General features: G+C 40.9%; 1 protein-coding gene across 15 annotated transcripts in view; it reads left to right on the plus strand.

Moving 5' to 3' along the window:
- Positions 1 to 12,368, plus strand: part of slc4a5b (solute carrier family 4 member 5b) — an 81,492-nt gene that overhangs the window by 64,399 nt on the left and 4,725 nt on the right. For 11 of the 15 annotated variants that reach the window (XR_015775107.1, XR_015775108.1, XM_088070811.1 and 8 more), the window contains one exon: positions 10,930 to 10,982. Coding sequence is in view for 12 of the 15 variants with exons in the window: in XM_088070811.1 (XP_087926937.1) it covers positions 10,930 to 10,982 (53 nt within the window). In the remaining 3 variants the exon portion in view is untranslated. Of the gene's footprint in view, positions 1 to 10,929; positions 11,069 to 12,368 lie in introns of those variants that run through there. The other 4 variants (XM_088070821.1, XM_088070823.1, XM_088070824.1 and 1 more) reach the window with 2 other exon arrangements.

Consider the following 12,368-nt stretch of genomic DNA (forward strand, 5'->3'; position numbering starts at 1 on the left):
CATTTTTCCATACTATAGCCTTGCCTCTTTGGTCATTTTTCAACATGCTAAATTTTTGTGTTTTTGGTTGTTTTTGCAAAGTCTATGCTATAGCATTCATCAGCACGCTATTTTATGTTGTTTTGAGATGTTTTGGCTGTTTTTGGGACGTGTCATATTTTGACATTTTTCCATACTATAGCCTTGCCTCTTCGGTCATTTTTTCAACATGCTAAATTTTTGTGTTTTTGGTCGTTTCTTGTACAATCTATGCTATAGCATTCATCAGCACGCTTTTTTATGCTGTTTTGAGGTGTTTTCGGCTGTTTTTGGAGCGTGTCATATTTTGACATTTTTCCATACTATAGCCTTGCCTCTTTGGTCATTTTTTCAACATGCTAAATTTTTGTGTTTTTGGTCGTTTCTTGTACAATCTATGCTATTGCATTCATCAGCACGCTATTTCATGCTATTTTGAGGTGTTTTCAGCTGTTTTTGGGAGGTGTCATATTTTGACATTTTTCCATACTATAGCCTTGCCTCTTCGGTCATTTTTTCAACATGCTAAATTTTGTGTTTTTTTGCCGTTTTGCAAAAGTCTATGCTTTAGTTTTTCATCAGCACGCTATTTCATGCTATTTTGAGGTGTTTTCGGCTGTTTTTGGGAGGTGTCATATTTTGACATTTTCCCATACTATAGCCTTGCCTTTTCAGTCATTTTTTCAACATGCTAAATTTTTGTGTTTTTGGTTGTTTTTGCAAAAGTCTATGCTATAGCATTCATCAGCACGCTATTTTATGTTGTTTTGAGATGTTTTTGGCTGTTTTTGGGACGTGTCATATTTTGACATTTTTCCATACTATAGCCTTGCCTCTTTGGTCATTTTTTCAACATGCTAAATTTTTGTGTTTTTGGTCGTTTCTTGTACAATCTATGCTATTGCATTCATCAGCACGCTTTTTATGCTGTTTTGAGGTTTTTTCGGCTGTTTTTGGAACGTGTCATATTTTGACATTTTTCCATACTATAGCCTTGCCTTTTCGGTCATTTTTTTCAACATGCTAAATTTTTGTGTTTTTGGTTGTTTTTGCAAAAGTCTATGCTACAGCATTCATCAGCACGCTATTTTATGTTGTTTTGAGATGTTTTTGGCTGTTTTTGGGACGTGTCATATTTTGACATTTTTCCATACTATAGCCTTGCCTCTTCGGTCATTTTTTCAACATGCTAAATTTTTGTGTTTTTGGTTGTTTTTGCAAAAGTCTATGCTATAGCATTCACCAGCACGCTATTTTATGTTGTTTTGAGATGTTTTTGGCTGTTTTTGGGACGTGTCATATTTTGACATTTTTCCATACTATAGCCTTGCCTCTTTGGTCATTTTTTCAACATGCTAAATTTTTGTGTTTTTGGTCGTTTCTTGTACAATCTATGCTATTGCATTCATCAGCACGCTTTTTTATGCTGTTTTGAGGTGTTTTCGGCTGTTTTTGGAACGTGTCATATTTTGACATTTTTCCATACTATAGCCTTGCCTCTTTGGTCATTTTTCAACATGCTAAATTTTTGTGTTTTTGGTTGTTTTGCAAAAGTCTATGCTATAGCATTCATCAGCACGCTATTTCATGCTATTTTGAGGTGTTTTGGCTGTTTTTGGGACGTGTCATATTTTGACATTTTTCCATACTATAGCCTTGCCTCTTTGGTCATTTTTTCAACATGCTAAATTTTTGTGTTTTTGCCGTTTTTGCAAAAGTCTATGCTTTGGTTTTTATCAGCACGCTATTTCATGCTATTTTGAGGTGTTTTCGGCTGTTTTTGGGACGTGTCATATTTTGACATTTTTCCATACTATAGCCTTGCCTTTTCGGTCTTTTTTTCAACATGCTAAATTTTTGTGTTTTTGGTTGTTTTTGCAAAAGTCTATGCTATAGCATTCATCAGCACGCTATTTTATGTTGTTTTGAGATGTTTTTGGCTGTTTTTGGGACGTGTCATATTTTGACATTTTTCCATACTATAGCCTTGCCTCTTTGGTCATTTTTTCAACATGCTAAATTTTTGTGTTTTTGGTCGTTTCTTGTACAATCTATGCTATTGCATTCATCAGCACGCTTTTTTATGCTGTTTTGAGGTGTTTTCGGCTGTTTTTGGAACGTGTCATATTTTGACATTTTTCCATACTATAGCCTTGCCTCTTCGGTCATTTTTCAACATGCTAAATTTTTGTGTTTTTGGTTGTTTTGCAAAGTCTATGCTATAGCATTCACCATGCACGCTATTTTCTGTTGTTTTGAGATGTTTTTGGCTGTTTTTGGGACTTGTCATATTTTGCCATCTTTCCCTCCTCTCGCCTTGCCTCTTTGGTCATTTTTCAACATGCTAAATTTTTGTGTTTTTGGTTGTTTTTGCAAAAGTCTATGCTATAGCATTCATCAGCACGCTATTTTATGTTGTTTTGAGATGTTTTTGGCTGTTTTTGGGACGTGTCATATTTTGACATTTTTCCATACTATAGCCTTGCCTCTTCGGTCATTTTTTCAACATGCTAAATTTTTGTGTTTTTGGTCGTTTCTTGTACAATCTATGCTATAGCATTCATCAGCACGCTTTTTTATGCTGTTTTGAGGTGTTTTCGGCTGTTTTTGGAACGTGTCATATTTTGACATTTTTCCATACTATAGCCTTGCCTCTTTGGTCATTTTTTCAACATGCTAAATTTTTGTGTTTTTGGTTGTTTTTGCAAAAGTCTATGCTATAGCATTCATCAGCACGCTATTTTATGTTGTTTTGAGATGTTTTTGGCTGTTTTTGGGACGTGTCATATTTTGACATTTTTCCATACTATAGCCTTGCCTCTTTGGTCATTTTTTCAACATGCTAAATTTTTGTGTTTTTGGTCGTTTCTTGTACAATCTATGCTATTGCATTCATCAGCACGCTTTTTATGCTGTTTTGAGGTGTTTTCGGCTGTTTTTGGAACGTGTCATATTTTGACATTTTTCCATACTATAGCCTTGCCTCTTCGGTCATTTTTTTCAACATGCTAAATTTTTGTGTTTTTGGTCGTTAATGTACAATCTATGCTATTGCATTCATCAGCACGCTTTTTTATGCTGTTTTGAGGTGTTTTCGGCTGTTTTTGGAACGTGTCATATTTTGACATTTTTCCATACTATAGCCTTGCCTTTTCAGTCATTTTTTCAACATGCTAAATTTTTGTGTTTTTGGTTGGTTTTGCAAAAGTCTATGCTATAGCATTCATCAGCACGCTATTTTATGTTGTTTTGAGATGTTTTTGGCTGTTTTTGGGACGTGTCATATTTTGACATTTTTCCATACTATAGCCTTGCCTCTTTGGTCATTTTTTCAACATGCTAAATTTTTGTGTTTTTGGTCGTTTCTTGTACAAACTATGCTATAGCATTCATCAGCACGCTTTTTTATGCTATTTTGAGGTGTTTTCAGCTGTTTTTGGGAGGTGTCATATTTTGACATTTTTCCATACTATAGCCTTGCCTCTTTGGTCATTTTTTCAACATGCTAAATTTTTGTGTTTTTGGTCGTTTCTTGTACAGTCTATGCTATTGCATTCATCAGCACGCTATTTCATGCTATTTTGAGGTGTTTTCAGCTGTTTTTGGGAGGTGTCATATTTTGACATTTTTCCATACTATAGCCTTGCCTCTTCGGTCATTTTTTCAACATGCTAAATTTTTGTGTTTTTTGCCGTTTTTGCAAAAGTCTATGCTTTGGTTTTCATCAGCACGCTATTTCATGCTATTTTGAGGTGTTTTCGGCTGTTTTTGGGAGGTGTCATATTTTGACATTTTTCCATACTATAGCCTTGCCTTTTCAGTCATTTTTTCAACATGCTAAATTTTTGTGTTTTTGGTTGGTTTTGCAAAAGTCTATGCTATAGCATTCATCAGCACGCTATTTTATGTTGTTTTGAGATGTTTTTGGCTGTTTTTGGGACGTGTCATATTTTGACATTTTTCCATACTATAGCCTTGCCTCTTTGGTCATTTTTTCAACATGCTAAATTTTTGTGTTTTTGGTCGTTTCTTGTACAATCTATGCTATTGCATTCATCAGCACGCTTTTTTATGCTGTTTTGAGGTGTTTTCGGCTGTTTTTGGAACGTGTCATATTTTGACATTTTTCCATACTATAGCCTTGCCTTTTCGGTCATTTTTTTCAACATGCTAAATTTTTGTGTTTTTGGTTGTTTTTGCAAAAGTCTATGCTACAGCATTCATCAGCACGCTATTTTATGTTGTTTTGAGATGTTTTTGGCTGTTTTTGGGACGTGTCATATTTTGACATTTTTCCATACTATAGCCTTGCCTCTTCGGTCATTTTTTCAACATGCTAAATTTTTGTGTTTTTGGTTGTTTTTGCAAAAGTCTATGCTATAGCATTCACCAGCACGCTATTTTATGTTGTTTTGAGATGTTTTTGGCTGTTTTTGGGACGTGTCATATTTTGACATTTTTCCATACTATAGCCTTGCCTCTTTGGTCATTTTTCAACATGCTAAATTTTTTGTGTTTTTGGTCGTTTCTTGTACAATCTATGCTATTGCATTCATCAGCACGCTTTTTATGCTGTTTTGAGGTGTTTTCGGCTGTTTTTGGAACGTGTCATATTTTGACATTTTTCCATACTATAGCCTTGCCTCTTTGGTCATTTTTTCAACATGCTAAATTTTTGTGTTTTTGGTTGTTTTTGCAAAAGTCTATGCTATAGCATTCATCAGCACGCTATTTCATGCTATTTTGAGGTGTTTTTGGCTGTTTTTGGGACGTGTCATATTTTGACATTTTTCCATACTATAGCCTTGCCTCTTCGGTCATTTTTTCAACATGCTAAATTTTTGTGTTTTTTGCCGTTTTTGCAAAAGTCTATGCTTTGGTTTTTTATCAGCACGCTATTTCATGCTATTTTGAGGTGTTTTCGGCTGTTTTTGGGACGTGTCATATTTTGACATTTTTCCATACTATAGCCTTGCCTCTTTGGTCATTTTTTCAACATGCTAAATTTTTGTGTTTTTGGTCGTTTCTTGTACAATCTATGCTATTGCATTCATCAGCACGCTTTTTATGCTGTTTTGAGGTGTTTTCGGCTGTTTTTGGAACGTGTCATATTTTGACATTTTTCCATTCTATAGCCTTGCCTCTTTGGTCATTTTTCAACATGCTAAATTTTTGTGTTTTTGGTTGTTTTTGCAAAAGTCTATGCTATAGCATTCATCAGCACGCTATTTCATGCTATTTTGAGGTGTTTTCAGCTGTTTTTGGGAGGTGTCATATTTTGACATTTTTCCATACTATAGCCTTGCCTCTTCGGTCATTTTTTCAACATGCTAAATTTTTGTGTTTTTTGCCGTTTTTGCAAAAGTCTATGCTTTGGTTTTTATCAGCACGCTATTTCATGCTATTTTGAGGTGTTTTCGGCTGTTTTTGGGAGGTGTCATATTTTGACATTTTTCCATACTATAGCCTTGCCTTTTCAGTCATTTTTTCAACATGCTAAATTTTTGTGTTTTTGGTTGTTTTTGCAAAAGTCTATGCTATAGCATTCATCAGCACGCTATTTTATGTTGTTTTGAGATGTTTTTGGCTGTTTTTGGGACGTGTCATATTTTGACATTTTTCCATACTATAGCCTTGCCTCTTTGGTCATTTTTTCAACATGCTAAATTTTTGTGTTTTTGGTCGTTTCTTGTACAATCTATGCTATTGCATTCATCAGCACGCTTTTTATGCTGTTTTGAGGTGTTTTCGGCTGTTTTTGGAACGTGTCATATTTTGACATTTTTCCATACTATAGCCTTGCCTCTTCGGTCATTTTTTCAACATGCTAAATTTTTGTGTTTTTGGTTGTTTTTGCAAAAGTCTATGCTATAGCATTCACCAGCACGCTATTTTATGTTGTTTTGAGATGTTTTTGGCTGTTTTTGGGACGTGTCATATTTTGACATTTTTCCATACTATAGCCTTGCCTCTTTGGTCATTTTTTCAACATGCTAAATTTTTGTGTTTTTGGTCGTTTCTTGTACAAACTATGCTATAGCATTCATCAGCACGCTATTTTATGTTGTTTTGAGATGTTTTTGGCTGTTTTTGGGACGTGTCATATTTTGACATTTTTCCATACTATAGCCTTGCCTCTTTGGTCATTTTTTCAACATGCTAAATTTTTGTGTTTTTGGTCGTTTCTTGTACAATCTATGCTATTGCATTCATCAGCACGCTTTTTTATGCTGTTTTGAGGTGTTTTCGGCTGTTTTTGGAACGTGTCATATTTTGACATTTTTCCATACTATAGCCTTGCCTCTTTGGTCATTTTTCAACATGCTAAATTTTGTGTTTTTGGTTGTTTTTGCAAAGTCTATGCTATAGCATTCATCAGCACGCTATTTCATGTTGTTTTGAGATGTTTTTGGCTGTTTTTGGGACGTGTCATATTTTGACATTTTTCCATACTATAGCCTTGCCTCTTTGGTCATTTTTTCAACATGCTAAATTTTTGTGTTTTTGGTCGTTTCTTGTACAATCTATGCTATTGCCTTCATCAGCACGCTTTTTCATGCTATTTTGAGGTGTTTTCGGCTGTTTTTGGAACGTGTCATATTTTGACATTTTTCCATACTATAGCCTTGCCTCTTTGGTCATTTTTTCAACATGCTAAATTTTTGTGTTTTTGGTCGTTTCTTGTACAATCTATGCTATAGCATTCATCAGCACGCTATTTTATGTTGTTTTGAGGTGTTTTTGGCTGTTTTTGGGAGGTGTCATATTTTGACATTTTTCCATACTATAGCCTTGCCTCTTTGGTCATTTTTTCAACATGCTAAATTTTTGTGTTTTTGGTTGTTTTTGCAAAAGTCTATGCTATAGCATTCATCAGCACGCTATTTTATGTTGTTTTGAGATGTTTTTGGCTGTTTTTGGGACGTGTCATATTTTGACATTTTTCCATACTATAGCCTTGCCTCTTTGGCCATTTTTGCAACATGCTAAATTTTTGTGTTTTTTGCCGTTTTTGCAAAAGTCTATGCTTTGGTTTTTATCAGTACGCTATTTCATGCTATTTTGAGGTGTTTTCGGCTGTTTTTGGGACGTGTCATATTTTGACATTTTTCCATACTATAGCCTTGCCTCTTTGGTCATTTTTTCAACATGCCAAATTTTTTGTGTTTTTTGCCGTTTTTGCAAAAGTTTATGCTTTGGTTTTTATCAGCATGCTATTTCATGCTGTTTTGAGGTGTTTTCGGCTGTTTTTGGGAGGTGTCATATTTTGACATTTTTCCATACTATAGCCTTGCCTCTACGGTCATTTTTTCAACATCCATCCATCTATCCATCCATTTTCTTCCGCTTATCCGGGGTCGGGTCGCGGGGGCAGCAGCCTAAGCAGGGAAACCCAGACTTCCCTCTCCCCGGCCACTTCATCCAGCTCTTCCGGGGACCCAGGCGTTCCCAGGCCAGCTGAGAGACATAGTCTCTCCAGCGTGTCCTGGGTCTTCCCTGGGCCTCTTACGGTGGGGCGTTCCCTGAACACCTCACCAGGGAGGCGTCTTGGAGGCATCCCATTAGATGCCCGAGCCACCTCATCTTGCTCTTCTCAATGCGGAGGAGCAGCGGCTCTCTCGAGCTCCTCCCGGATGACCGAGCTTCTCACCCTATCTCTAAGGAGAGCCCAGCCACCCTACGGAGGAAACTCATTTCGGCCGCTTGTACCCTTGATCTAGTTCTTTTTCGGTCACTACCCAAAGCTCGTGACCATAGGTGAGGTAGGAGCAGATCGACTGGTAAATCGAGAGCTTTGCCTTTCGGCTCAGCTCCCTCTTCACCAAGACAGACCGGTGCAGAGTCCGCATTACTGCAGACGCCGCACCGATCCGCCTGTCGATCTCCCGTTCCATCCTTCCCTCACTCGTGAACAAGACCCCGAGGTACTTAAACTCCTCCACTTGGGGCAGGACTTCATCCCCGATCCGGAGGGGGCACGCCACCCTTTTCCGGCTGAGAACCATGGCCTCGGATTTGGAGGTGCTGATTCTCATTCCAGCCGCTTCACACTCGGCTGCGAACCGATCCAGTGAGAGCTGAAGGTCGCGGCCCGATGAAGCCAACAGGACCACATCATCTGCAAAGAGCAGAGACCTAATCCTGAGGTCACCAAAACCGGACCCCCTCAACACCCTGGCTGCGCCTAGAAATTCTGTCCATAAAAGTTATGAACAGAATCGGCGACAAAGGGCAGCCCTGGCGGAGTCCAACCCTCACCGGAAACGAGTTCGACTTACTGCCGGCAATGCGGACCAAGCTCCGGCACCGGTCATACAGGGAACGGACAGCCCGTATCAGGGAGTCCGAAACCCCATATTCCGGAGAACCCCCACAGGACTCCCCGAGGGACACGGTCGAATGCCTTCTCCAAGTCCACAAAGCACATGTGGACTGGTTGGGCAAACTCCCAAGCACCCTCAAGGATCCTGCCAAGGGTCCAGAGCTGGTCCACAGTTCCACGACCGGGCGAAACCGCATTGCTCCTCCTGAATCCGGGGTTCGCCTATCCGGCGAACCCTCCTCTGCAGTTCCCCAGAATAGACCTTACCAGGGAGGCGGAGGCGTGTGATCCCCGTGTGGTTGGAACACACCCTCCGGTCCCCCTTCTTGAAAAGAGGGACCACCACCCCAGTCTGCCAGTCCAAGGGCACTGCCCCCGATGTCCACGCAATGTTGCAGAGTCGTGTCAGCCACGACAGCCCCACAACATCCAGGGCCTTGAGGAACTCCGGGCGGACCTCGTCCACCCCCGGGGCCCTGCCACCGAGGAGCTTTGACCACCTCGGTAACCTCAGCCCCAGAGATAGAGGAGCCCACCCCCGGGTCCCCAGGCCCTGCTTCCCCAACGGAAGGCGTGTCGGTGGGATTGAGGAGGTCTTCGAAGTATTCCTTCCACCGATCCACAACGTCCCAAGTCGAGGTCAGCAGCGCCCCGTCGCCACCATACACAGTGTTGACAGAGCACTGTTTCCCCCTCCTGAGACGCCGGATGGTGGTCCAGAACCTCTTGAAGCTGTCCGGAAGTCGTTTTCCATGGCCTCGCCCGAACTCCTCCCATGCCCGGGTTTCGCCTCGGCGACCGCCGCGCCGCCGCATTCCGCTTGGCCTGTCGGTACCTGTCTGCTGCCTCCGAGTCCCACAGGCCAAGAAGGCCCGATAGGACTCCTTCTTCAGCTTGACGGCACCTTACCGCGGTGTCCACCAGCGGGTTTGGGTGTTGCCGCCCCGACAGGCACCAACCACCTTACGGCCACAGCACCGGTCGGCCGCCTCAGCAATGGAGGCACGGAACACGGCCCACTCGGACTCAATGTCCCCAGCCTCCCCCGGGACATGGTGAAGCTCTTCCCGGAGGTGGGAGTTGAAGCTCCTTCTGACGGGAGACTCTGCCAGACGTTCCCAACAGACCCTCACTATGCGTTTGGGTCTGCCAGGTCTGACCGGGCGTCCTCCCCACCATCGAGCCAACTCACCACCAGATGGTGATCGGTTGACAGCTCCGCCCCTCTCTTCACCCGAGTGTCCAAGACATACGGCCGCAAGTCCAACGATACGACTACAAAGTCGATCATTGAACTGCGGCCTAGGGTGTCCTGATGCCAAGTGCGCATATGGACACCCTTATGCTTGAACATGGTGTTCGTTATGGACAATCTGTGGCGAGCACAGAAGTCCAATAACAAAACACCACTCGGGTTCAGATCGGGGGGGCCATTCCTCCCGATCACGCCCCTCCAGGTCTCACTGTCGTTGCCAACGTGAGCGTTGAAGTCCCCCAGCAGAACGAGGGAGTCCCCAGAAGGAGCACTCTCCAGCACCCCCTCTAAGGACTCCAAAAAGGGTGGATACTCTGAACTGCTGTTTGGACCATAGGCACAAACAACAGTCAGGATCCGTCCCCAACCCAAGGCGGAGGGAGGCTACCCTCTCATTCACCGGGCGTAAACTCCCAGCGATGCAGGCACCGAGCCGGGGGCAATAAGTATTGCCACCTGCCCGGGCGCCTCTCACCAGTGGCAACTCCAGAGTGGAAGAGAGTCCATCCCCTCTCAAGAAGACTGGTTCCGGAGCCCAAGCCATGCGTCGAGGTGAGGCCGACTATATCTAGTCGGAACTTCTCAACCTCGCGCACCAGCTCAGGCTCCTTCCCCACCAGAGAGGTGACATTCCACGTCCCCAGAGCTAGCTTCTGCAGCCGAGGATCGGACCGCCAAGGTCCCCGCCTTCGGCTGCCCCCCAGCTCACATTGCACCCGACCCCTACGGCCCCTCCTATGGGTGGTGAGCCCACGGGAAGGAGGTCCCATGTCAGGGTTTGCGTGTCCCAGTGATCCTAGGAGCGAGTGTTTTCGGCTGTTTTTGGGACGTGTCATATTTTGACATTTTTCCATACTATAGCCTTGCCTCTTTGGTCATTTTTTCAACATGCTAAATTTTTGTGTTTTTTGCCGTTTTTGCAAAAGTCTATGCTTTGGTTTTTATTAGCACGCTGTTTCATGCTGTTTTGAGGTGTTTTCGGCTGTTTTTGGAACGTGTCATATTTTGACATTTTTCCATACTATAGCCTTGCCTTTTTGGTCACGTGCCAGAACAGTATGCCGTCAAAAAGTTTTAAAAAAGTCACATTTTGTCATGAAAAGCTACAGTGCAGTATGCAATCACTAATTAAAATTAAAGTACTTTTTTTAAAATGCAATTTCAATCATACAACAAAAAAAGAAATCATAGTGTAGTATGTCATATAAAGCAATAAACATCACATCTAAATATATCATATACAAGTTCTTTACAAGTCTTGTTCACCTTCGTTATCTCTGTGTCTCTGTGTGTTGTGCACATGCTTTCTTTGTGTTTCTGTGTTATCTTACAGGAGACGAACCCGTACTCGACTGTCACGTCCGATCAGTGTGAATTAGACCGCAGGTACAACAATCACTGGCTGGGACAGCGACACCGTCACCTTCAGACAAACAAAACACATAATTACAACACAGAAACACATGTTGGATGATAATTTTAGGCATTTTATCTGAACTGCCAATCTTGTTTTTACATTGCAGGCTTGTACAGTAGAGATAATGTAGGAGGTAATTCAGTGCTCATGCATAGAAAGTACTGTGTACAGTGCAGTGCATGAGTTATTGCATAAGCTGCTTAAGTTATACATACAGAAAATCTATGCTCTAGTTTCAATTTGTATTTCTAGATGATTATACTCACTGCAAAATGTGTCATCTTCTTCATATTGCATCACCATGGATGTTCACTCTGATCCGCCATCCGTACGACCGGATGTCTCTGTAAAGACAATAAATCAGACGTTAGTTTCAATATCAAGCTCCCGTTATTATTGTGCACACGAATGCTGATCACAGGTCTGCATATTGGACAGCCTGTCAATCATCTCTATTTCGTACTCATATTAAAGTTAGTGGTTGTGTTGAAAAACATCGTCATCTGACATTTTCAACACCAAAATTAGGAGACAAACGTAAGTCACAACAAAACTATTTTACAGCTTATTCTGAAGCTCGCTGTCAGTGTTTCTGTGTTGAGGTTTTGTCTTTGAAGGTCTGTTGATCCTTTCAGGAAACTTTAACAAAGATGGCATGGATGTTAATCACGCTTAACAGATAACAGTTATTATTCTGTAATTTTTTTAATTATAATTAATCCCAAATTACTTGAATACTCTGATTTGACAGTCAAAAGTACTACTGTCAGTTCTACTGCAAAGATACTGTATATTACTATTATTTACCTGCTCTTTATGAGGTACTGTATGTCTGAGTATTTACTGTAATGCAAAGAAGTAATAAACACAAACATTTCGGCTGAAGTTTTCCTCGGTGTGCAGTTTTTAATGACTTTTTAAAAGCAAAATAAAATAGCTGATGTCGGGGGTTAAAAGCTGCAGTAAGACTGACAGTAAGAGCTTTGAACTGTGCAAAGTATTTTGGTGGATTTATACTAAATAATTATGAAAATTATACTCATTAATCACTTTTTTACATCATTGCTGTTACAGATAGTGATGGTGTGACATTATTGTATCCAAATAAAAGTACAAGATATATGGCAGGGCTTTGTGTTTTAAGTTTGTGAAACCATAGTGTGAGATCAAAAAGTCAAAAAGTCTGAGTATAGCATGCCTTCAAAATGTGAAAAGTCATAGTATTAAAAAAGAAAAGTATGTAGGTAGTATGTCATAAAAAAAAGAAAAACATGTTGTCCAAAGAAAAAAGTTATTACAGTTTGTCATATAAAGAAAGAGGTAAGTAAAGTATATCATAAAAACGTCATAGCTTC

The sequence above is a fragment of the Plectropomus leopardus genome, chromosome 20 (assembly GCF_026936395.1).
Source record: "Plectropomus leopardus strain MGB_pleo_1.0 chromosome 20, ASM2693639v1, whole genome shotgun sequence".
NCBI lineage: Eukaryota > Metazoa > Chordata > Actinopteri > Perciformes > Serranidae > Plectropomus > Plectropomus leopardus.